The sequence below is a fragment of the Lampetra fluviatilis genome, chromosome 14 (genome assembly GCF_964198595.1).
Source record: "Lampetra fluviatilis chromosome 14, kcLamFluv1.1, whole genome shotgun sequence".
Classification (NCBI taxonomy): Eukaryota; Metazoa; Chordata; class Hyperoartia; order Petromyzontiformes; family Petromyzontidae; genus Lampetra; species Lampetra fluviatilis.
The window spans coordinates 14,369,715-14,396,016 of NC_136288.1; the positions used below are offsets into that span (position 1 = coordinate 14,369,715).

At 56.2% G+C, this 26,302-nt stretch overlaps 1 protein-coding gene across 1 annotated transcript in view; it reads right to left on the reverse strand.

The window, feature by feature from the left end:
• LOC144935764 (adhesion G protein-coupled receptor F5-like) overlaps positions 1-26,302 on the reverse strand; it is a 62,804-nt gene that overhangs the window by 12,285 nt on the left and 24,217 nt on the right. Inside the window, exons 11-20 of the mRNA XM_078862507.1 lie at positions 14,173-14,361; positions 13,359-13,589; positions 11,901-12,044; positions 11,242-11,445; positions 10,397-10,621; positions 6,267-6,410; positions 2,661-2,845; positions 1,977-2,156; positions 1,418-1,568; positions 668-839 (exon numbers count right to left, since the gene is read on the reverse strand). Of these exons, the coding sequence (XP_078718633.1) occupies positions 668-839; positions 1,418-1,568; positions 1,977-2,156; positions 2,661-2,845; positions 6,267-6,410; positions 10,397-10,621; positions 11,242-11,445; positions 11,901-12,044; positions 13,359-13,589; positions 14,173-14,361 (1,825 nt within the window). The remainder of the gene's footprint in view (positions 1-667; positions 840-1,417; positions 1,569-1,976; positions 2,157-2,660; positions 2,846-6,266; positions 6,411-10,396; positions 10,622-11,241; positions 11,446-11,900; positions 12,045-13,358; positions 13,590-14,172; positions 14,362-26,302) is intronic.

A 26,302-nucleotide genomic window follows, 5' to 3' on the forward strand; every position in this document is an offset into this window, starting at 1 on the left:
GTCAAATTCCGTGTGGATTTTAAGATACTGCTATTAAGCTATAATGCTTTGAGAGGGACTCACCCCACATTACTTATTCCATCAAGGTCCTCAAGTTCTTCTTATCTCCTCAGCACTCCCAGGTCTAGGTTGAGCTCTTTTGGTGATCGTGCTTTTGTTAGCGTGGCAGCCAAGCTATGGAACGCCTCGCCACTTGAAATCAGGCGATCAGAGTCGGTAGATATATTGAAGTCTGCTTTGAAAACCCATCTCTTTAAATTGACCTTCCCTCTTTAGTTTGGTCGCTTGCCCCCTGGTATGTGTTTGTTTCCTGCTTTTCATGCATTGCGCATTGGGATCCTGGGATGGAATGAGCATCGTACGTTTTAATTGTGAGATTATTATTGGGACCATTTTTAATCTGGCGACGTCTTTCCCCACATCCTGCCCCCTCGCTCCGAACTGCGCCCAGCAATAACCACGGCCGACGGTGCCGGTGACGTCACCAAACACCTACCGATCACCTCCCGTCCAGAAACACATTGGTCACACTATTTTCCCGACTATAATCGAGCTAATCCGAGTAACTGAGCTGAAAAGTCAGCAACACATGATCAATTCAATTATCCTGGCGCTAGGTCACAACATCCTAATGTCAGGATGCTGATGACGAGGACACATCACTCACGGGAAGAAAATGCTGGTGATGATGATGGGTCGTGTAAGTTTTTCGATCACGTCCTTGTCAATGAACACCCTGTTGTTGACATACTCCTTCGAGTACTGTGTTATGTTGCTGCTGTACACCGTGCCACTTATCACAATGTTGTCGGTCGTGATGTTGAAATCCTTCTGCGTATCTGCACTCCACAGAGGACATATTCGCGTGGTTACTGTCCGTCACACACAAAAGCGCCTTGTGTGTGGAGTGCGGTCGAGTGTGGTGGGGGGGGTGTACCATGGTTCGCGCACTTTGTCACTATGATGTCACTGTGCCACTGTGTCACTCACTGTGTCACTGTGTCACTCACTGTGTCACTGTGTTACTTTGTTACGGAGCTGTGACCACCCAAGTTAAATACCCATACCCCTATAACTACCCCTACCACTACCCATACCCCTACCACTACCCCTACCACTATCGCTACCCCAATCCCTATCACTACTTCTACCCCTATCACTAACCCTACCCCAACCCCTCCTTAGCCACTCCCGCCCATTCTGCTGTCACCAGAACTACACCACCAGCACTTGTGACAACAACCCCACGACATTCTGCTGTCACCTTCAGAACTACACCACCAGCACTTGTGACAACAACCCCACGACTTAATCATTATCTCATCCGCTCTCGTCGTACGTCAGACTGGGCCTCGGCGCTGCGCGTGCCGAGCGCTCCGTGCCGAGCGCTCCGTGCCGAGCGCTCCGTGCCCGCTACCTGTCGTCGTGTGGAAGGCGTTGGTGTCAATGGTGTTGGCGAACGCCTCCACGTTCTTCAGCAGCCTGGAGCTCTCGGTTTTGACGGCTTCCCGTGCTGTGCTGCTCGTCGTATTTGTTGACAGCAGGTTGCTCACAGAGTTCATAAAACTCTGAAAGACAAAGATTCCCCCCCCCCCCCGTGTGTACCCTTTAGCAGACCGTTGGGGTGAATTGTGTCAGCGAGTGGCACCTGTGAAGACCGATGCAGATGGGCAGGATACCCCACTGGAACAACCGACGAGATGCGTACTCGAATGTTACTGGTGGGGTGGAGACCTTACTCTTTGTTTTGTTCGATAAAGTCACGTAGGTGAAAACAAAATAAAATAAAACTAAATTAAATCACGACGTTTCGGAAGCAACACAAGCATCCGCCATCAGGTGTGACTGTTTTCACCTACGTGACTTTACCGATAAAACCAAAGAGTATGGATCCTTGAAGTCACGAAAGACTTCAAATCTAGGATTAGGGGTGGAGACCATCAAAGAGTTCAGCAGCGGCGGCGGCGTGGCCTCACCTTGACCACGTCTTTGCTGAACGTGTTATTGCCGGAGACGCTCACAATGTTCTCAAGGGTTTCGCTGACGGACATGACTTCTCCTTGGAGGATGTTGCTTGTGTTCGTGGTGGCGCTGGTCAACAATGCCAGGACCTCCGGAACTTTAACTTCCACTTTGCCCACGCCAGCCTGAAGGTCCTGGGGTGAAGCGAGCGAGAGACGGCGTGACCTGGTGGTGACAGCTGTTCGGGTCTTCCCGGGGGGTCTTCCCAGGGTCATCATCTGTAAGTCTCAGAATAAATACGCTCCGAGCGAGTGGATCTTTAACGTCCGCTGTGAAGCAGACGGCCAAGGGCAGAGTTTGCGGGGGAGCACTGGGGGGGTGCAATGCCCCATCCAAACTGGACACCGTTATTCATTTATTTTCTGTAGTTTATAATTAAAATTAAAAATGCATTAATAATATTCACCCGCAATTCCTAATGTGAGGGACAAAGCAAACCCCAACCACCACCCCCCCAAAAACTTCCAAGCCAAACTCTGCCTCTGAACGCCCCGGTAAATAGCACGCCCCGGTAAACAGCACGCCCCGCTCGCTATTAACCGGGGCGGCCAGCGGGCCAGCGCCACGACTCTCCGCGACAGGCGGCGTGTGCGCTGCCACCTGCTCCCCCCCCCCCACCCGGACCCTGCAAGCCGTACTTTTATTTCGTTGCTGGCGTTCTTTAAGGCATTGGAGACGCAGTTGTCGGTTGGGTTGTCGAATGACCCGTTCTGTAAGCATGTCCGCTGGATGTATCCGGTGTAGCCATCTCCGCACAATTTGGTGGCCACGCTACCTTTCTTTGTAGCCGTCCACCCAGTATCCTCACAGAGCACGTCCTTCTCTGACAGACGTTCAGCGACAGACTGTGGTGAGCAACGGCACTGTTTCTCGAGAGCACGCCTCCATTAGTGTGTGCATGTGCGTGTGTGTGTGTGCATGCCCGAGTTGGTCATGATGCTGGCACCTGGTCTGGAGTGATTGGAAGGCATGGGCCAGATCAGCTCAATAATAACGGTAGGAGGCTGCTAGATTTTTGTGCAGCCCATGGGCTTGTAATTACCAACACGCTCTTCCGGCATCGGCGCATCCACACAACATCATGGATACATGCCGGGTCCAAGCAAGAACATCTGCTGTACTACATAGTGACGGACCAGCGGATGCGAGCCCATGTCCTTGACACCAGGACCTACCGTGGAGCTGATCTGCCCTCTGACCATCGACTAGTCATCTGTAAGATGCGCCTGCCATTCTTCCACTCCAGTGGTGGGTGTACACCCAGGATCCCATTCCAACCAAAAGTGGCCTGGTCTCAGTTAGCTGATGAAAGTTGCAAGCGAGAATTTCATCATCGCTTGCAGCTGGGGTTGGCATCGTCCCCCACTCCACCTGATGTCGAGGGTAAATGGGCGAGGTTTAAGACTGTGACTCATGCAGCTGCAATGGCTGCTTTGGGTACGCGGTCCAGACCTCCCCAGAAACCCTGGCTGACAGAGGAGGTGTTCAGGTTAATTGAGAAAAAGCGACAGGCCCACTCTCATCGCCTACAGCATCCCACGTCAGAGAATGAGGAGGTTTACCGCAGCCTTCGCTCGGAGGTTCGGAGAGCCGTAAGGCGCTGTAAGGATGGGTGGTGGTCGCGGGTTGCTGAGGAGATGGAGTCTGCCTCAGTGGCCCGCGATCACAAATCACTATTTAACTCCATCAAAAAAGTAACCTGCAGTGCCACACCTATTACCATCATTAGAGGAAAAACGGTGATCCAATCTCCGACCCTCAGGAACAGGTTTGCAGATTTGCTGAGCATTTCTGTGAGGTCCTGGGGGAGGGAAAATCTCTCAGCCAGGAAAACATCATGGCACAAAGTGGGGATAACCCTGCTGAGGCTGCGGTGCCTCAAATATTGGAAGAGGTCACCCCCTGTGAGTGGCTGGCTGAGGTGCCAGCTGTTGAGGAAGTACTGAGGGCGATCCGGAGTCTGAGACCAGGGAAGGCACCGGGCAGAGATGATCTCCCAAGCGAAATGCTGAGGGAGGGTGGCGTTTGTGCACAGACTGCCCTATATGACATCATAACAACAGTCTGGACCACTGGACGGGTTCCGCAGGACTGGAAGGATGCCCTGGCGGTCCCCCTCTTTAAGAAGGGGCCGGTACCGACTGTAACAACTACAGGGGCATCTCACTCCTCAGTGTACCGGGTAAGGTCCTGGCAAGGATTATTCAACATCGCCTTGCTAGGCACGCTGAGGAGAGGCTTGCGGAGCCCCAATGCGGTTTCAGGAAAGGGCGGTCCTGCACAGATGCCATATTTTCTGTCCGTCTGCTACAGCAGAGGTGTAGGGAATTCCAAAAAGACCTACATCTCTGCTTTATTGACCTGGTCAAGGCCTATGATACCATCAGTAGGACTGGGCTCTGGGTTGTTCTTCGTGCTTTCGGTGTCCCTGACCCTCTGCTCACGATCATTAAGGACCTTCATGATGGTGAGCGGGCCCGGGTAAAACTACGTGGCCGGGAGTCGGAGCCTTTCCCTGTACACCTTGGGGTGCGACAGGGATGTCCTCTGGCTCCCACATTATTTAACATCTATTTCGACTGGGTAGTTCGTGAAGCCTTCAATAGCTGTACCGGGGGAATTTCCATTTGGTACAGATATAATGGGAGGCTGATCGACGCCCGGGTGCGATCAAGGGATGGCTCCCTATTGGTCAACCACGTTATGTATGCCGATGATTTGGTAATAGCTGCTCATTCAGAAGAGGAGTTGGAGACGCTGCTGCTGAGACTGGAGCGTGCCACTAAGAGGTGGGGCCTTACCATCAGCCCCACCAAAACTAAGCACCTGCCTGGGTATTTTGTACCATCGGACACTCCACCCCCACAACTCCCAATTGGTGATGGGGCAGTTGTGGAGAGAGTGGAGAGTTTCCCATACCTGGGCAGTGTGCTTATGACCGGCTCCAGTTTATCAGCAGAGGTCTCACTCCGAATCAGTCGAGCGGCAATATCTTTTCATCGGTTGCGTAAGGCTGTGTGGAAGCTACCTGGTCTGTCGCTCCGCACGAAGCTTCAGGTCTTCTCGGCCACGGTCATTCCCTCCCTTCTCTACGCTTGCGAAACGTGGACCCCCCTAGTGGAGCATCTTCGCCGGTTGGAAACATTTAGGCTGGCCTGCCTACGATCCATCCTGGGTTTTAACCAGGCTGGATTGTGTGAGGAGCTCACAAGTCCTTGAAAGATCTGGGCAAAGTCCCATCAGTGAGCTCCTCCGGCAGGCAAGGCTGAGTTGGCTGGGTCATGTAGCCCGCATGCCCAGCCACCGCATGGCTAAACAGCTTTTGTTCGGCCGGATCGAGGGGGCTGAACGGGCGCGGCACGGGCTAGAGAAGAGATGGAGTGATGTGGTACAGGAGGACGTGGAGCTGAGTGGACTTGCCGATGACTGGTACCAGCGGTGTCAAGATCGGTCTCAGTGGAGAAGGCTCGTGAAGGACGCTACTGGGCAGTTGGAGGCAGTCGCCCTCCAACAACAACGGAGGGCGGAGGAGCGACGCTCACAACAACGAGTGGAGCGCCGGGTGGCTAAAGCACAGCAAGTTGGTACAGTAGGGGACACAGGTGGTGCATCAGCCAGTCATCTCGGTCATCTCGGTCAGTCGACCCGTGGCACCTGGGTCTGCCCCGTGACCTCCTGCCAGCGGGCGTTCGACACTTCACGTGGCCTCAAGGTGCACATGGCCTGGCACAAGCGTCGTGGTGACGTCACCGCCACTTAGTGGCGAATGGCGGTTGTTGTTGTTGTTGTTGTTGTTGTGTGCATGCATGCACCGAGTGCCCACAACAATGAGCAGAGCACTGGGCGGATAAAACACAGCGACGTGGCACAGTCGGCAGCACAGGTCGTGGATCTGCCAGTCAGGACGACTATAAAATAGAGCCTAGGAGCTCATTGGGCACTTCCTACTTAAAGAAATAAAATCGAATATGAATCTCAGTCAGCCCAAACCCATAACCCCTCACTATGGCTGTGGCTACCGATCTCGTGGCACTTTGCAGTCGAGTAGGGAGCTGGAAAATGTTCAGCCACGCAGGATGAGTTTACTCTTGAAGAAAAAGAATGAGCCAAACCAGGGTCCTTAGTTCGTCGTGAACCAGCAGAGCATCGCCATTACTCTCACTGCACATGAATATTTGAAGGAGGCATCCGCCATGCCGGGCCTGAGTGTTCCGGACACAGTCGCACACGCGCTCGCCACGTACCCGTTGTAAAGACGACCGTGAAGGTTTTGGGGGCGGAGTTGCCGCCGTTCGTCGAGAATATGCACGTGACCGTGACATCGCTGCAGGACTGGGGATTGTGTGTCACGGTGTAAGTCGAGCAGCCCGTGGTGTTATTGATGGGTACTGAGTGAGAACAAAACAAAAAACACGTCGGGAAAAATGTTACGCAAGGTAAAGCATCGTCGCTAAAGTTGGGAAACGTTGCACCGGCTACTCGTGAGTGACGCAACTCGCTTTACACAGCAAGTTGTCTTCGGTGGCCTCTAATTAGCAGTGCAGATGCAGACAAAAGCTGTGAAGGCACTACGCATTTGCATCTTTACAAAGAGTTATTTTTGCCCTCGGTTGTGTCCCCCAGGTTCCGGGCAGGTCTTCACCAGCCCCTCGATCAACGTGGCCTGTTTTCAATCTGCTAAGTCTGTAGAACCTTAGATGACAGTTTAGTCTAGATTTGAAGCTTTCGTGACTGCAGGGATCCATACTATTTGGTTCTTTCGGTAAAGTCACGTAGGTAGAAAATAAAATAAATCACGATGTTTCGGGCACAACACAAGTGTCCGTCATCAGGTGGGACAACCACAGCAAGAAACAACTGCTGAAGATGGCGAGAGGGCTGCCGTGACAAGAGGTGATGTAGGTAAGAGAGGGGGGAGGAGCAAGGGGGGAGAGGGGGGGGATGTGGGGTAGTGGGAGGGGAGCGCTGCGAGAGCGTTAGGGGAAGAGCAGACGTGAGGCGGGGGGGGGCTGGGAGTGGGAGGCTGAGGAAGCTGGAGATGCGGATATGAAGGCAACACCATAAAGCAGTGAAGGTTTTACCTGGTTAATAACATCTTTCCAATGATTGCTCAATTTGTATCCATCTTCTCGGTTGAAGTTATGTCTATGTTTATAAATCTGGATAGCTTCATGAACAAACCTTTGATAGTAGCCCGAAGGTTTGAAGAGTACCTGGGTCTCGGAAAAAACAATGTCATGCGAGCCCACAGCGTTATAGCAATGGTCAGCCACGGCAGAGGTATTGGTTTTGTCGTGTTTACATTGGGGAAACGAAACGACATGTCTCGGACCGTATTCGCGAACACAAGGCAGATCTGAAACACGACAGAACCAATACCTCTGCCGTGGCTGACCATTGTTATAACGCTGTGGGCACGCATGACATTGTTTTTTTCCGAGACCCAGGTACTCTGCAAACCTTCGGGCGACTATCAAAGGTTTGTTCATGAAGCCATCCAGATTTATAAACATAGACATAACTTCAACCGAGAAGATGGATACAAATTGAGCAATCATTGGAAGGATGTTATTAACAGGTAAAACCTTCACTGCTTTATGGTGTTGCCTTCATATCCGCATCTCCAGCTTCCTCAGCCTCCCACTCCCAGCCCCCCCCGCCTCACGTCTGCTCTTCCCCTAACGCTCTCGCAGCGCTCCACTCCCACTACCCCACATCTCCCCCCCCCTCTCTTCCCCCTTGCTCCTCCCCCCTCTCTTACCTACATCACCTCTTGTCACGGCAGCCCTCTCGCCCACTTCAGCGATTGTTTCTTGCTGTGGTTGTCCCACCTGATGACGGACGCTTGTGTTGCACCCCAAACGTGGTAATTTATTTTATTTCATACCTACGTAACTTTATTGAAAGAACCAAAGAGTATGTCAGTTTAGTTTGTGTATCGAGTCATCTACGAGATGTATAGTTTAGTTTGTGTATTGAGTCATCTACGAGATGTATAGTTTAGTTTGTGTATTGAGTCATCTACGAGATGTATAGTTTAGTTTGTGTATTGAGTCATCTACGAGATGTATAGTTTAGTTTGCGTATTGAGTCATCTACGAGATGTATAGTTCAGTTTGTGTATCGAGTCATCTTAATGAGATGTATAGTTTAGTTTGTGTATTGAGTCATCTACGAGATGTATAGTTTAGTTTGTGTATTGAGTCATCTACGAGATGTATAGTTTAGTTTGTGTATTGAGTCATCTACGAGGTGTATAGTTTAGTTTGTGTATTGAGTCATCTTAATGAGATGTATAGTTTAGTTTGTGTATTGAGTCATCTACGAGATGTATAGTTTAGTTTGTGTATTGAGTCATCTTAATGAGATGTATAGTTTAGTTTGTGTATTGAGTCATCTACGAGATGTATAGTTTAGTTTGTGTATTGAGTCATCTACGGGAATTATAGTTTAGTTTGTGTATTGAGTCATCTTAATGAGATGTATAGTTTAGTTTGTGTATTGAGTCATCTTAATGAGATGTATAGATTAGTTTGTGTATTGAGTCATCTACGAGGTTTATAGTTTAGTTTGTGTATTGAGTCATCTACGGGAATTATAGTTTAGTTTGTGTATTGAGTCATCTTAATGAGATGTATAGTTTAGTTTGTGTATTGAGTCATCTACGAGATGTATAGTTTAGTTTGTGTATTGAGTCATCTACGAGATGTATAGTTTAGTTTGTGTATTGAGTTATCTCTACGAGATGTATAGTTTAGTTTGTGTATTGAGTTATCTACGAGATGTATAGTTTAGTTTGTGTATTGAGTCATCTCTAGTAGATGTAGGGGTGTTACGGGGGGGCTGTTATACAATGGGATCACACGGGAAAGAAACACAGTGGGCGTGGCTATGTCGGTGCACGGGAAGGTGCTCCCAGCGACGTCCGCATCGGGCAGTCTGGGGGGCTGACTCGGAGCTGGGATCCCCCGGGGCCCCACCCCTCAGCGGGGGTTTTGGTATAAAATGGGATGAGCCGGAGGGCTCGAGAGGAGATGTGGAAGCTAACCAGTGAAGACAGAAGGTCGTCTAGATAGAGCCCTGGACTCCCCTGGATCGCCGCCCTTATCAGGGCAGAACAGGATCGAGCCAGCGGCGTGGTTCCGAGAGCCAGAGCCGGTGCTCTTGTAAGAGCTGGTCTGGGACTCCGGGTACCGTGAGCCGACTTACCAGTGTCGGCTAGCTAGCCTCCCCTAGCCCGTTAGTGGAGGACCAAGAGGTAGGCTAGGCGTAGCTAGAGGGTGTATTCCCAGTTAGACGGGTGAGGGGGCCGATACCCCCTCCAGTGATGTATGTCCAGTGTTGTGCTGTACCCAACACGGAATAAATACGTGTGCCTCCAACCCCGGCGTCCAAGTCTCGTGGAACGCTATTACAGATGTATAGTTTAGTTTGTGTATTGAGTCATCTACGAGATGTATAGTTTAGTTTGTGTATTGAGTCATCTACGAGATGTATAGTTTAGTTTGTGTATTGAGTCATCTACGAGATGTATAGTTTTGTTTGTGTATTGAGTCATCTACGAGATGTATAGTTTAGTTTGTGTATTGAGTCATCTACGAGATGTATAGATTAGTTTGTGTATTGAGTCATCTACGGAATGTATAGGTTAGTTTGTGTATTGAGTCATCTACGAGATGTATAGTTTAGTTTGTGTATTGAGTCATCTACGGGATGTATAGTATAGTTTGTGTATTGGGTCATCACTACGAGATGTATAGTTTTGTTAGTGTATTGAGTCATCTACGAGATGTATAGTTTAGTTTGTGTATTGAGTCATCTACGAGATGTATAGTTTAGTTTGTGTATTGAGTCATCTACGAGATGTATAGTTTAGTTTGTGTATTGAGTCAGCTACGAGATGTATAGTTTAGTTTGTGTATTGAGTCATCTTAATGAGATGTATAGTTTAGTTTGTGTATTGAGTCATCTACGAGATGTATAGTTTAGTTTGTGTATTGAGTCATCACTAGTAGATGTATAGTTTAGTTTGTGTATTGAGTCATCTACGGGAATTATAGTTTAGTTTGCGTATTGAGTCATCTTAATGAGATGTATAGTTTAGTTTGTGTATTGAGTCATCTCTACGAGATTTATAGTGAACCCCCACCACCCAGTCTCACCGATTCATGTTCCGCCTTCTGTCAATCCACTGCTGGATGAAGATCTTTCCCCAACCCCAGCCGGTCATGGCGGTGGCTCAACAAGGTTGCCCCTAGCAAAGCTGAAAGTTGAGTTTGTAACCATTTCCCCGCCCCTCTGATTCGCACGGGCGGCTACCTGTGGCGCAAAAGAAGTTCAACGCGCATGCATACGCACGGTGGATCACGCTTACCTGGATAGCTGGCGCCCTGCGTTGTCCAGGTGGCGGTGCCGTTGGCATTGACCATGAGGCATAGCTCGAGGGACACTTGCAGGTCAACAACGTTGCACGGCCTGGAGATGGAGATGGTGCTAAAGGATCCCTTCGTCGGATCGACCTCGGGCGTGGTCGTGATCCGCATCATGCCGTTGCCCTCGAACACCATCAAGCCGTCCAGCACCTGGCAGCGGTACGTGCCTGCGGGGACGCGGCGGCGCTCCGATGTTATTTTGACCGGGTAAGGCCCCGGCTGACTACGCGGCTCTTTGTCAGAAGCGACCGTCACACATGATGGCTCGTCGAGGCGGGGAATCACCGTCATCGTCACGTGGACATTTATAGCCAAATACTCTAAACGCAATGTTCATTAAACATGCGGAAGGAAAAAATGGAGCGCTCGGAGAAAAATCCCCGTGCCCCCTTGTCCCCACGCCCCCCTTGTCCCTGCCCCCCCCTCGTCCCCGCCCCCCCCTCGTCCCCGCCCCCCCCTCGTCCCCATCCCCCCTCGTCCCCATCCCCCCTCGTCCCCGCCCCCCCCTCGTCCCCGCCCCCCCTCGTCCCCGCCCCCCCCCTCGTCCCCATCCCCCCTCGTCCCCATCCCCCCTCGTCCCCGCCCCCCCCCTCGTCCCCATCCCCCCTCGTCCCCATCCCCCCTCGTCCCCATCCCCCCTCATCCCCATCCCCCCTCGTCCCCGCCCCCCCCCTCGTCCCTACCCCCCCTCGTCCCCGCCCCCCCCCCTCGTCTCCGCTCCTCCCTGTCCCCGCGCCCCCTCGTCTCCCACGTCACCCTGGCGATCTGCGTCGTCCCAGCATCACACCTTGATGATTGAGCTGCACGTTCGAGATGGTGAGGCTTGGGTAAGAACCAGTGGAGCTGTATAAAGTAAAAAATCCATTCGTGTTCAACTCCTGACCGTCCTTGAACCACGCCACGTTCTCGTTGGACTTCAGGATGCGGTCGTACGTCATGGTCACACTCTCGCGGGGCTTTGGGTTCATGTTATTGAGCGTTATCCCGTAACCTTCAGGGGTCAACAGGAAGAGAGAGCATGTGTCAACCGAGAGTCTAAGGGGTCATGCGTCTCTGTGTGTTCACGTGAGTATACGTGGCAGTGCGGCGGTTAGCGTGCTGCGCTACGAACCTGGCGGCACGAGTTAGATTCCCGCTCACTACAAATATCAGCGACGATTATCTGAACCGGTTCTGGGACTCACCCAGGTCGACTCAGTCTCAAATGAGCACCTGGTGCGGGGTGCAAGCATCGCCAATGGGGAGACAAAGGCGGCCGGGCGTGGCGCTGTCCACCCACCCCTTGGCGTGGTGCCGTTTAGGCCTTCACAGTTCGCTCGCTAACAGAACTTGCCCCATCAGCCTGTTGAAGGCGATACGGTGGGGGGGGGGTCTTTCTCCTTATGGGTATAGGTAAGAAGCAGTGTGTACACGTGTGTCTCCGTGCGTGCGTGCGAGCACACTCACGTGTCACGTAGAAGCCCACGTCAATGCTGCTGTTCACGTTATGCTTGTCGATGGCGAGCCAGCAGCTGTACGTCAGCGGCTGTTCCAAATCCTTCCACGACACGGTTTGGTTCAAGCACGTGATCCCAGACTTGTTGTTAAAGACTGCAGAGGTGGGGGCGGTGGTGGTGGAACGGGGGTGCGGGGGGGGGCAAATTGTAAAGGGGAGGACAATGTATTGCTTGTGTAGAGTTTGTGCGGGATGGTGCACGTCCGGGTTATGGTTGAGTATGGGCGGGGTGGCGGCACGTGAGGGTTGAGTAGGCCCAAGGAGAGAGGGGTGCTGGGAAGGATGGCAGGCAAAGGGGATTGGCGGAGGACCCCATTGGTGTGAAGGAAGGGAGGGGTAAGTAAGTGGGGGGGAGGGGGGGTAGAATATTTTGATCGACGGGACCCTTTTTTTGCCAGTGTCAAGATAATAATAAACAGTGAACGGCTTTGACCTGGCCTGGTTACAAAGCAGGAGGTGTTAAGGTGTTCACACACCAACTGGCCACCTATAACGAGGCATCAGGTATGCATTCACAATCACACATACTCGTGGTCAAACATGCAAACTAATATGCATATATATTCTTGGTTCTTTCGGTAAAGTCACATAGAAGGGAAATAATAAAATAATAAAAATATAAAACAAGAAAAATTCTCACGACAGCAAGATGATGATTGCTTGTGTTGCAGTCGAAACGTCGTGAGAATTTTTCTTGTTTTATATTTTTATTATTTTATTATTTCCCTTCTACGTGACTTTACCGAAAGAACCAATAATATGAATCCCTGCAGTCACGAAAGCTTTAAATCAAAATTTCATATGCATATGTTTTATGGTACTGGAAATTACATTTTTTGGGGGTTCATAAAAACGCACATTTCACGTTCGGAGTGTCTACCTGTAGGCAGCAAGAGCCACCGTACCGCTCGCAGACTTCCTACGTGTTCTAGATTTGAAGCTTTCGTGACTGCAATGATTCATACTCTTAGGTTTTTTCGGTAAAGTCACGTAAGTAAAAAATAAAATTTAAATTAATAAAAGTAATAAGAGAAATAAAATAATCAAATAATAACAAATTACGACGTTTCGGAGGAAACACAAGTCTCCGTCATCAGGTGGGACCGTCACAACTAGATTTGCTGCATCACTTGCTGTATCAAGTGTATCACTTGATACAGCAAATCTAGCCGTGACGGTCCCACCTGATGACGGAGACTTGTGTTGCCTCCGAAACGTCGTAATTTTTTATTATTTGATTATTTTATTTCTATTATTACTTTTATTAATTTTAATTTTATGTTTTAACTACGTGACTTTACCGAAAAAACCTAAGAGTATACTTCCTACGTGCCCCATTTAAAAGGGGCACATTACAGAACTAGGCGCCCCGTGCGCAGCGTCGCGCGAGCGTCGTCTTCTTAGCCCACCTTGGCTGTTGTTCAACACTTGGTCCGCCACCTTCCACGTGACGTTGTAGTTGTACTGGGGGTTGTCACTCGTGTTGAAGCAGCAGGGGAGCTGCCTCGTATCCCCGCTCCGCAGGGTGACCCCGCCGGCCGGGCCGAGCCCCCAAGGGGCCTTGAGCAGCACGGGAGTCGGCACGGTGATGACGTCGTAGTAAATGACGTCGGACAAATTGAAGGAGCACTTGTACTCGCCTGCAAGGAGCGGTCGATGTTGTTGCCACCGATCGCGGTCGAGAGGCACTCGTTACAGTCGGACGCGTCGCCACCATTGTCATTGTTATCCTCTTTGTAGCCACTGCGATCGTTATCATCGTCGTCGTCGTCATGGCAGTCGTCGTCATGGCAGTCGTCGTCGATAGGAGTCGCAGGCAAGGGGAGTCGCAGGTAAAAGGGCCGCTGCTGTGCTCCTCAAGTCAAAGAGAATTCCTGCTCCAATGGCCATCGAGGCACTGGTGCTCATCTCCCGTTAACAGGCCTGAGCTAGTGGTGGAAATCCCACATTGTTATGGCGGGGGAGAGTCTATCCATGGTACAACCGCTGTTGACTTCCCCACAGAGTGGCGCTCGCATCGTCGGCCCCGGAGCGAGGGATGACGGGCCGAGTGAACCCCCCCCCCACCCCCCGCCAGGGTGTGAACTCGCACCGTTCCGACTGCGGAGCCGCTCGCTCGACCGCAGAGCCGAGCCGCCGCGACGCTCACCCTAACAGCGGTGGCGAGTGGTGGGACGGTATTATCATCCCTGTACCTGCACGCGCCCGACCCATGTTGCTCACCTTGGTTCGTCTGCTGCACTTTATCGAAGGTGAGATTCATCCCTTGCTGTGGAAAGTTCGGCTGGGTCTCAAACCCTCCAGCGATGCCACTGCCCGTCCACGTTCCATTAGTTGCGTCCTCCAGGCTGCACTGCAGCACGAGCCGATCTCCCACAAGCAGGCTGTCCATACTCTGGTTCTTAATCATTCCTGCACATCGCATCACCAGCATCGTCATCATTATCAGCATCGTCATCATTATCAGCATCGTCATCATTATCAGCATCGTCATCAACAGCATCATCATCAGTATCCGCATCATCATTATCAGCATCATCATCATTATCAGCATCATGATCAGCATCATCATCATTATGAGCAGCATCATTATCAGCATCATCATTATCAACGTTATCAGTATCATCATTATCAGTATAATCATTATCAGCATCATCATTATCATCAGTATCTGCATCATCATTATCAGCATCAGCATCATGATCAGCATCATCATTATTAGCATTATCATCATCATTATTAGCATTATCATCAGCATCATCATCAGCGTCATCATCAGCATCATCATCATCATCAGCGTCATCATTATCAGCATCAGCATCATCATCATCAGCATCATCATCAGCGTCATCATCGCGGGACGAGACAGTCCCAGCGACTTGAGACTCGCTACGTACACACTGTGACAGCGCAGTGAGTTAGCGCTACGCCGCGCTACGAACCCGGCACCCCGAGTTCGATTCCCGCTCATGACCAACACCGTTGACGGTGATGTGAACCGGCCCTGGGCCTTCCCTAGCTCAACTCAGCCTCAAATGGGTACCTGGTGCGATGTGTAAACACCGTCACTGGGGAGACAAAAGGCGGGCGGGTGTACATATGTTGAACTTGTTTCGCTCCGTACGGAGCCAACCGTGCTAATCGGAGGTGCGGCCCGCAGTATTAACCAGGGCGGCCTGGCCACGCGTGATGATCGCTGATCATCGAAGTGGCTGGTATCATCGTCATCATCACCGTACGCGGGAATCATTGATCGTAGCAGCAAAATAATCTTTAACGTGCGTTGACTCGAGGCGGGGGGGGGGGGGGGTAAAACCGGAGGAACCCGGAGAACAATCGACGGCGACCACCACGCGGAGAGAGAGAACACGCGGAGAGAGAGAGAGAGAGAACACGCGAAGAGAGAGAGAGAGAACACACGAAGAGAGAGAGAGAACACACGAAGAGAGAGAGAGAGAACACACGAAGAGAGAGAGAGAGAACACACGAAGAGAGAGAGAGAGAACACACGAAGAGAGAGAGAGAACACACGAAGAGAGAGAGAGAACACACGAAGAGAGAGAGAGAGAACACACGGAGAGAGAGAGAGAGAACACACGAAGAGAGAGAGAGAGAACACACGAAGAGAGAGAGAGAGAACACACGGAGAGAGAGAGAGAACACACGAAGAGAGAGAGAGAGAACACACGAAGAGAGAGAGAGAACACGCGGAGAGAGAGAGAGAACACACGGAGAGAGAGAGAGAGAACACACGGAGAGAGAGAGAGAACACACGAAGAGAGAGAGAGAGAACACACGGACCAGCAGACATGGCCACAAAGACAGGGCTGCAATCGCTCCGGGTGGCTGCCCGGATCCTGGCCGAAGCCAAGGAAGCCTTCTCAGCGGCAGCGGGGAGAACGCCCCCCATCGGCGTTGGGGACGACGAGGCCCCTCTCGGTCCCCCTCCACCGGAGCTCTCCGTCGTGCCGCTGCAGCGCCAATGCCGACAAGCGAAGGCGGATCACAACCTGTGCCGGCTGGAAGACCTACCAGAGGTGGCCTTCGCAAATGTCAAGAGGAAGGTGCTCTACTCCTACATGGTCCGGTTTCACCAACAGGACACCCTGAGGAGCCACAAGGACCATGCCTGGAGGAAAGCCCTGCCCTGCATCTCTCCGGAGAGGCCTCGCTGGAGGCAACTCTACTCCAGCCCGACGTACAACCGCATCGGCGACCTCAGCTGGAGCATCGCCCACGGCACCGTCACCACCAACGCCTCCCTGGCGCGCTTCACCGACACGCCCCCGGAGTGCCGGTTCTGCAGTAAAGTGGAGACGGTGGCGCACCAATACGTGGAGTGCAAGAGCCTAGACTCGCTGTTCAAGGTCCTGAGAAACATCCTACTAAAGTTCAGCCTCCACTTCTCCCCGACGGTCCTCATCTTTGGATACCGAAAGGGCGACGGATCCCAACATCTTCAGGGGCTGGTCAACGTGCTCGTCGGCTACGCCAAGCTCGCCATTTACAGGGCGAGGAAAGTGGCCCTGGAGGGGAAACGTCCGGCTAGCAGCCTGGGCATCTTCCGCGCTCTGGTCGGAGCCAGGGTGTGGCTGGAGTTCCGCCATGCACGGTTGACCCACGCCGTGCCGGCCTTCATGGAGCAGTGGGCGATGGAGGAGGCCGTGTGCTCCGTGGCAGATGACGGGGAGCTCTGCATGCTGTTATGAGCTACCCGTCGGAGGCCGTCGGACTGCGAGGGGGGCGGCGTACATAACGAGAGAGTGAACGAAAGAATGAGCGACAGAACGAGCGAGAGAGAGAGCGAGTGAGAGAGAGAGCGAGAGAGCGAGCGAGCGAGAGAGTGAGCGAAAGAGCGAGCGAGGGCTACATAAAGCCCAGTTTAAAAAAAAAAAAAAAAAAAAAAAAAAAAAAAAAAAAAAAATTTACGAAATGATGACCGAAACAAAGTGCCGAATACACCGAGCATCTTCTTGTTTCCACTGATCGTAAAAAAAAAAGAAAAAAAAAAAAAAAAAAAAAAAAAGAGAGAGAACACGCGGAGAGAGAGAGAGAGAACACACGGAGAGAGAGAGAGAACACGCGGAGAGAGAGAGAGAGAACACGCGGAGATTTGATTTTTGAATGTCTTTATTCCGGCACCCTCTGCCCAGTGCAGTGGCGCCCATGTGCGCGATATAAACCAACCACAAAAACCACACCGCACAACCACAAAAAACGTCGCGCCCGCTTCAGTGTCCAGGCACTATTCGCACCGGTCACCCCTGAGGGGGGGGGGGGGGTTCTGGGGGGGGGCGGAGGGGGGGCATCCGGTCAGGGGGGGGGAGGGAGTCAAACACAAACAGGACCGCGCCGTCATCGACCGTACACAGGGCGTCCCGCGCCCTACCCCACCGCGGGAGGAACTCCCCCTCGGCCGCCGTCAGCCTGTGGTGGGCGAATTCTAGCCGCACGCGCGCCTTTATCAGGGCCTGCGCCACCTGCAGCACCCCCGCGCCGCCGACCTTTCCTTCCAGCGCGCGTTTCCTCGTCGTGTACGTTGCGAGCTTCGCTTGCGCGCACACAAAGTTCGCCACGTCCCTGACGGGCCCCGCCACGCCGGTCACCCCATGTATGTACGCGCTCTCTCGGGCCGGAACGTCCAGCCTCCGGAGCACCGCCTTCACGAAGGCCAAGAGTGGCGCCAGCCTCGCGCACTGGAGGTACGCGTGAACCACATCCTCCCGCACCCCACAGAACGCACACGTGTCCGGGGTCCCCGGCACGGCGCGGCTGACCCACACGGCCGTTGGCAGCGTGCGGTGCACCAGCCGCCACTGAAGGTCACCGCAACGCTTGGTGGTGGGAGGGCGGTACAAGTTTTTCCACTGGGGCCCCGCAGTGTCCAGCGCGCCAAAGTGTTCCCTCCACCCCGTGTCCGGCTGGCCCACCAGCTCCGCGCTCAGCACCGCCTTCAGACAGGCGTCGTACAGCCGCGTTTTTTGCGCGCCTTCGAGCGGCACCTCGGTACACCCCGCCATGCGCAGCAGCGTCCCGCCCTCCACGTGGCCGTCGGGGGCGCGGACCGAAAAGGCCAGCGGAGGGAACGGGGGGGTGTCCTCCTCCCCGACCTCCGCCAGCCGGACGCCCAGCGCCTGCATCGCCCGCAGGGCCTCCCTCAGCACCTTCGCGCCCGCCAGGACCGTGCGGCGTCCGGCCGCTCCGGAAATTTCGAGGGCCGTCCGCCACGCGTCCCGTCCGGGCGCCAGCAGGTCACCGACCCGTCCGATGCCGCATTCGGCAAAGCGCCTGGCCAGGGCATGCTCACCCCGCAAGCCAGGCAGGACTGCATTGGCGAACAAGGGCTCCCCCACGAAGTGGGCCGCCCTGTATCCGCCGCCGACCCGCGCCCAATCCAGCGTCGACCACGCGTCCATCATGCCGCGGTAGACCGCGGGCAGCGAGGCTCGGTCCACGATGGCCTGGTCCGTCAGGAACAGCTCCCGGGCGTACCCCAGACGCCCGGCGCGCCGCAGCAGGCCGAGGGCCAGGGGCCGCCCGGGCCGTCCCTCCCCCCCGTACAACAGTCGCTGCGCTTGTTGGATCCTGAAGGTCCGGATTCGCGCCGCTACGTGCACGAGGCCCTGTCCCCCCTCCGCCACCGGCAGACACAGGACCCCTGGCCTCTGCCAGTGGTGACCGTGCCACACGAAGGCGGTGAAGCGCTTCTGTATCCGCGCCACTAGCCCCGCCGGAGGTTCCAGCGCTTTGGCTTTGTGCCAGAGGAGTGCCGCGGCCAAATTGTTGACTACAAGTACCCTCCCCCGGTACGCCATTCCCGGGGCGAACCGGGCCCACGCCGCCAGCGTCGCGTCAATTTTTCCCTCTACCTCTACCCAATTTTGTTCCACCTCAACCGGGCTTCCCAGATGTACCCCGAGGTAGCGGGCTCCCCCCGCGCCCCAGGCGACGCCTCCCGGGAGCGCCAGTGAGCCCACCACCCCGCCCGGTCTCAGCGCTATCGCTTTGCTCTTTTCCCAATTTACGCTGGCGGCGGAGGCCCTCTCGTAGAGACGGACCGCGCCTCGGACCGCCTCCACGTCTTGCGCGCCCGTCACCACGACGCACACATCGTCAGCGTACGCCGAGAGCGTGATCGGCGCGTCGCCCGCACCCGGGAACTGAAACCCCCCCAGCGTACCCCGCAGCCGCCGCAGGAGAGGCTCTATACACAAGGTGTACAGAATACCGGACAGAGGACACCCCTGCCGGACCCCTCCCCCGACGGCCAAGGGGGCGCCAAGCCTGCCATTTATTTTAGTGAGGCTACTCACCTCCGTATACAGGAGGCGCACCTGCGCCCTGAAGGTTGGCCCTACCCCGTATGCCTCCAACGCCCTGTACATATACGCGTGTGAGACACGGTCGAAGGCCTTCGCCTGATCTAAAAACAAGAGGCCTGCATCAACGCTGTGGGCGGCGGCGAGGTCCATGATGTCCCGCACCACCCCGACGTTGTCATGTATGGCTCTCCCCGGGACGCAGTACGACTGATCCGGGTGCACGAGGCTCCCCGCCACGGTCTTCAGGCGGTTCGCCAGGGCTTTAGCCAAAACCTTACAGTCCGTGCATAGCACGGACACCGGCCTCCAGTTGTCTAAGCGGCGCAGGTCACCCTTTTTTGGGAGCAGGGTCACCACCGCGCGCCTGCTGCTCTGCGGCAGCACCCCCGACCGGAGGCTCTCGCGCAGTACGTCGGCGAGCGCCGGTCCGAGCTCGCTCCAGAAAGTCGTGTAAAACTCGGTAGGAAGGCCGTCTATGCCGGGGGTCTTCCCCGCGGCGAGACTCCTCACCGCGGCCTCCAGCTCCGTCATGGTGACCTGTTCGTCGAGCAGTTTGGCGTCAGGCGGAGCCAACCTGGGGACGCCCTCCAGGAGTTCCGCCACCGCCTCCTCGTCAATTTTCTTCTCAGAAAAAAGCCGTCCGTAATACCCATTGACGAGGCGCACGATTCCCTCCCCGTCACACCGGGTCTCTCCGTCCGGCCCCGTCAGGCTGGTGATGTCGGCCCGCTGGGCCCGCGTGGCCCCCTGCCTGAAGAAGGCTTTCGTCGGCGCGTCCATACTGTACAGGTGGGTCATCTTCCGGCCCACAAACCCCCTGTATGCGTCATTGTCCGAGACGGCCCTCAGGAGCCGCTGTTGTTCCCGCAGCTCCCTGCAGCCCTCGGCGGCGGGGTGGTGGCCCAGTGCCTCCTCCACCGCCAGCACCCGGGCCCGGAGAACCTCCTCCTCCTCGCGCCGGGCCACGACGTGTTGGCCCATGTAGGCCCTCGCCAACACCCCCACCTGGGCCTTCCCATTGTCCCACCACTGCTGGAGGGTGGCGAAACGGCCCCGTCTCTCCTCCCACACCTTCCAAAAGGCCCGGAAGGCCGCCCGAAATCCACCATCGTCCAGCAGGTTCACGTTCAGTTTCCAATACGGCCGCCCTTGCCCACCGTGAGGGAGATGCAGGCGCACGTACACCATGTGGTGGTCGGAGAAACCGGGGGGAACCACCCCGCTCTCACCGAGCAGGCTGGCCCCCCCGGCCGTGACGTACACCCGATCTAGCCTGGCCAGGCTCGGCCGCCCCCCCGCACCGCACCTGGTCCATGTGTACTGCTGCCGGCCCGGGTTTTGGAGCCGCCACGTGTCGAGTAGTCCGTGGTCGGCCACGACGGCCGCCCACTCTCTTGCAGATTCGGGGTGTGGTTCTGGCCCAGTTCGGTCGAGGGAGGGTTGGAGCGTGCAATTAAAATCGCCCCCCACGATCGTGACCGCCCCCTCGACGCCGTCGGTCTCCGCCACCACCCGCCGTAGTTCGCCCTTGAAAAACACGGCCCTGTCCCTCGACTTGCTGGGCGCGTACACATTTATCACGCGGGCCTTGGTGCCGGCGAGCACCATGTCCGCCACGACGAGGTGGCCGGCCACTACCTCCCGAAAAGTCAGGGCGTCCGGGGCGAAGGTCCGGGAGCACACCACCGCGACCCCCGCCGCCCCGTTCACCCCGTTGCTAAAGAAAAAGGAGCGCCCGTGCAGCAGCTGCTGGCGGCTCGGCTGTAGCGCGGCGTCTAGGTGGGTTTCTTGTATTAAAGCCACGTCGACCGCCTGATCGTCGAGGAGCCTGCACAGCCGGCGCCACCGGTCCTCGCTGCGCAGACCGTTACAATTTATGGTCGCGACAACTACTTGTGGTCCCATCGCGGCGTTCAGGGGAGGTCCACGCGCCCTGCCGCCTTTGAGGCCTCCTTTGAGGCCGCCTTCCCCTTCCCGCGCAGCCTCGTCATCATTCCTTTAATACGGTAGCGTTCCCTCGGAGTGCAGCCGTACTCTGCCGGCCGCCGGCAGATCTCCTGCGCCGTGGAGAGGAACGCGTCCGCGTCCGGGAAAGCCTTTTTGGAAAACACCCTCTTGCCATAGTTGTCTCTAAAGAAGGCAAGGATGGTCTGCGCGGGCATTTTCCTATCCGGCTCCACCAGGCCGCAGCTCCACTCGCTCCCGCAGACGCTGCCTCCGTCGCCCTCACACACGGTGTAGGCGTCGTCGTCGTCGTCTACGTCATCGTCGCCGCCGCCTCCTCCCGGGGCGCCGCAGTCTTCATTGTCGCCGCCGCCCGCCCCGGCGTCCGCGCGCCCGTCGCGGTCACCCCCGGGGTCAGCGTCCGCTGCCCACCACCGTGGGCCCAGGGCGCCGCTCGGACCGGGGCGACTCTCGTCGTCCGGCTCGACGGGCGCTCCCTCGGCCGCCGTCGTCGCCGGCTGCAGCGCACCTCCGTCGCCGCTGCGGGTGTCCGCCTCTGGGGGGGGGGTGGGGGGGTGGGGGGTGGGGGGGGGTGGGGGGGGTGGGGGGGGGTGGTGGGGGGGGGGTGGGGGGGGGTGGTGGGGGGGGTGGGGCGGGGGGGTGGGGGGTGGGGGGGGGTGATGGGGGGGGGTGGGGTGGGGGGGTGGGGAGTGGGGGGGTTGGGGTGGGGGGTGGGGGGTGGGGTTGTTCCATGGTCCATCTCTTCCCCCCGTGCCGCGATCTCAGCGTTCTCGGGCTGCCCCGCCGCGTCTCCATCGATGCCGGCCGTGCGCTTTGGGGGGGCGCCTTCGTGCTCCCCCTCCGCGTGCCCGTTCTTCGCCTTCCTCTTGGCCCTTTGTTTCTTTCGGCTCCCTTCAACCGTGACGAAGCCGGCGGAGTCGTCCCCCGGCGCCTGCGCGTCGCCGCCTGGTTCCGCTCCCGGCGGGTCGTGGCTGATGATCTGCCGCTCCCGCCGGTCCTGCCGCTCGTCCTGCTGCGGCTGCTGCTGCTGCTGTTGTTTCTGCTGCTGCGGCTGCTGCTGCTGTTGCTGCTGCTGCTGCTGCTGCGGCTGCTGCCGCTGCTGTTCCGGTTGCTGCTGCTGCTGCGGCTGCTGCTGCTGCTGTTGTTTCTGCTGCTGCGGCTGCTGCTGCTGCTGTTGCTGCTGCTGCTGCTGCTGCGGCTGCTGCTGCTGCTGTTCCGGTTGCTGCTGCTGCGGCTGCTGCTGCTGCTGTTGTTTCTGCTGCTGCGGCTGCTGCTGCTGCTGCTGCTGGTTCTGTTGCTGCGTCTGTTGCTGGTGCTGCGCCTCTGGCCGCCCCCACTGTCCCGGCGTCGTCGCGGCAGGTGGCGCGGCCACCCCGCTCACCTTGCTCGGGCAGTTTCTGCGGGCGTGGCCCGATTTGCCACACCCGTAGCACCGGAGTCCAACCGATGAGGCATACACCGTGTACGTGCATTTGTTTATGGTGTATTTTAGTGTAACGTCAAGCTCCTCGGCCCCATTTTTCAGGACCATGAACACTTGCCGCTGCAGTGCCTTGACGTGCGTGAGTGCAGTGTTGGTCGTTCGCATGGGCAATGTCGTGATACTCGACACGGCCGTGCCGAAACGCTGCAGGTCGTTGCGCAGCTCGGCGTTGGAGAGGTACGGCGGCGTGCCGGAGAGCAGCACGCGGACCGCGGGTGAGGCAAGCGGGGCGCATTGTACATACAGCTCCCCGACCGTGAGCCCCTTCTCGACGACGCGCGCCACCATCTCCTCCTCCGCCACGTACACGGTGACACCGCGGTTTTGGCGCTGGACGGCCCTGACGTTGGCGGGGCCGACGCACGCGGCCACCGCGACGGCGACAGCTTCGGCAGTTACCTCCGGCGGAGGAAACGCCACGAGGCCGTTCCTCCGCGTGAGGCTCATCATCCTCGCGTCCTCCTCCTCCGCGCGCTGGCGCTGCGCCATGATGGCGGCGGCAGAACACCTGTGCGCTGTGTCGTTGGGGTGTTTGCTGCTGATGCTGTTTTCGTTGTCGTTGTTGTTTTTGTCAAAATAATCGTAGAAATAAATAACAAGTGATAGAAAAAAGTAATAACCCCCCGACACAACAAACACACAACACACACCTGAAACCAATCACCAGACAGACAGACAAACACACACACGCACAGACAAGCACACACACGCGCAGGTCAAACACACAGACGAACACACACACGACCGAACCAACGAGTAAACAAACGAAAACGAATAATCACACCGACATACAAATAACAAAACGACAGATAAATGAAAAAACGCACGCGCAATCAAACACACAAACCAACCACTCACCCAACAGACAAGCAGGCCAGACCCACGTGGTGCCGATCCAGGTACAAAGCACCAGGCCAACACACAACGCGACCAGCCAAGCAGACAAACAGACAAACGAACACACTGCCAAACACACAAACCAGCCAAACACACACAAAACAAAACAAAACAACACACAACACAAAACAACCAGACAAGTCACAACACAAACCAAACACTCTCCAAGCAGACAAGCAGGCCAGACCCACGTGGTGCTGATCCAGGTACAAAGCACCAGGTCAACACACAACGCGACCAGGCCAAGCAGACAACCAAACAAAACAAACACACAGACAAACACACAAACCAGACAGACACCCACACAGCACAAACCAAACACAACACAAACACAACCAAACACTCACCAGGCAGACAGAGCAGGCCAGACCCACGTGGTGCCGATCCAGGTAACAAAGCACCAGGCCCACACACAACGCGACCAGTCCAAGCAGACAAACGAACACACAGACAAACACACGACACAGACACAGACACACACAACAGTAGTAATAGCAACCTGTTTCTACAGCAGGCTGACCCCCGGGATGAGAAAACAGAATAAACTAGAGTTTTTCCTAGTTAACTCTCTCTAGGCCAGGCTCAGGCTCTCACCTGAGCCCAGGCCTCCATCCGCTCACCTGGTGGAGCAGGAGCGACCACTAGGCGTGGCCTCTCCGCACGGGGGCGAGAGAGAGAGAGAGAGAGACTTTTTGACTTTTGAGAAACTTTATTACTCCAGCGCAAATTGCGCTGGAAAGTTTCCGTGCGGTCAAGCCAAGTACATGTCTTTATGACAACAGCATTTGCTTCATTGGATCACCAATCAACATGTACATGCTGTCATGACAACAACATACATTCCACTTATTATCGCGCAACACATCGCCATCGCATCGCAGTCAGTGTCCGGTGTGCGTGTTATTCCGGTTCCAGCGCAAATTGCGCTGAAACCAAGTCCGAGTGCATTCGGTGTGGTCATTCCATGGCAACACCAAGCATTGCTCAGCCATCTCACTCCACCTCGCCACCGCTCTCACAGTCAGTGTCCGAACACTCCGGGCTTTGGCCCCCTTTCGCATAGCAGGCCTCCTCCTGATCCTCATCACCCTCCTCTTCCGGTTGGAGGGGGGAGGGTGGCAGCTTCCTCACTCTGGTCATCATCGCTTTCAGACGGTGAACTTCCTGCCGGTTGAAGCGGTATTTGTGTGGGTCTTTGACCACTGTCTTTGCCATCTTAATGAAAGCCCCCCTGTTGGGGAACTTTTTCTGTACGTAAACGTTCCGCTTGCCATACACCTGCTTCATCCACGTGCGGAGTCTCGCGGGGGTGTACTCCCCCCGCTGACCTTCATTCCTCCACCCTGCGTGCTTTCGGGGGTACTCCTCCTCGTCCCAGTCGTCCTCAGAGCCCTCACAGTCACCCGTCCCATCGGCGCCAGCCTCCCCCGCCGCCTCCGCCAACCCTCCTGGAGCCGGGACCTCCCCGGGCTCGAGCCCAATCCTGGGCATCTTTCTCCTCTTCGCCGTCTCCACCCTATTGTCCATCCAATCCTTCGGAGTGGGCGGAGGGTCGCCCTTCACCGGCACGAGACCGCTCGGCACACCGTTGTTATCGGTGTCGAGCCACCCACCGATGGCGATGAGGGCAGCGTCCCCTCTCACGTCGGCGCAGCTCTCCCCTTCCACCTCCGCCGCTCCATCTGGGGCCGGGGCCTCCCCTGGCTCGAGCCCAATTTTGGGCATTTTCTTCTTCTTCTTCTGTCTCGCTTTCACACTCTCGGAATACATCTTCGGGATGGGCGGAGGGTCGCCCTTCCCCGGCACGAACCCGCTCGGCACGCCGTTGTCATCAGTGTCGGGCCACCCCCCGATGTCGGTGAGGGTAACGCCACCTCCTACGTCGGCGCAGGCCTCCTCTTCCGTCCCCGCCACCCCTTCTGGGGCCGGGCCCTCACTGGGCACAATCCCGCTCGCAGGCAGCCCACTCTCCCCCGGGTCCATTTCCATCTCCTCCCCCTCCCTCAGGACAGGCGGAGAGGTGGTTCCCGGAGCCTCGGCGCCACCCGGCACAACCACGGCGCCGGTGGCGGTCGTCAATTGTTTCTCTCCCTGCGTTGGAGGGGGTGAGGTCGGGCCCGGAGGTCGCGCTCCCGGCTCGGTCGTCTCCACCAGGGGCGCGTCACCCACGCCCCCCCCCCGCTCCTCCACAGGTCGGCCAGCTGGCTGGGTACCGTCGCCAGCTGTTTTGGCTGTTTCCACGGGCTGGGCGCCCCCGCGCCTGCCCGTCTTCCTCCTCTTCCGCGACCCTCCGACGCTGGTGAACTCTCCACCGTCCTCGTCAGAGGGTTCTTTCTCTGGGGCCGGCTCCCGGCGCTCCAGCGTGGAACCGGCACCATCTTGGTGCGGCTTTTGTTGCTGCTGCTGCTGCTGCGGCGGCTGCTGCTGCACCTCTTGCTGCGGCGGCGGGGGGTGCTCCCTCACCGGCTGCTGCTGCTGCTGCGGCTGTTGCTGCTGCTGATCCTGCAGCTGCTGCTGCTGCTGATCCTGCAACTGCTGCTGCTGCCGCTCGCGATGCTCCCGCTGCTGCTGCGGTTGCGGCTGCAGCGTCGGCGTCGTCCCTGTCCCAGCTCCACCCGACCCCGCCCTGGTGGAGCAATTTTTCTTGACGTGTCCCACGCTGCCACATCCGTAGCAGCGTGGTTCG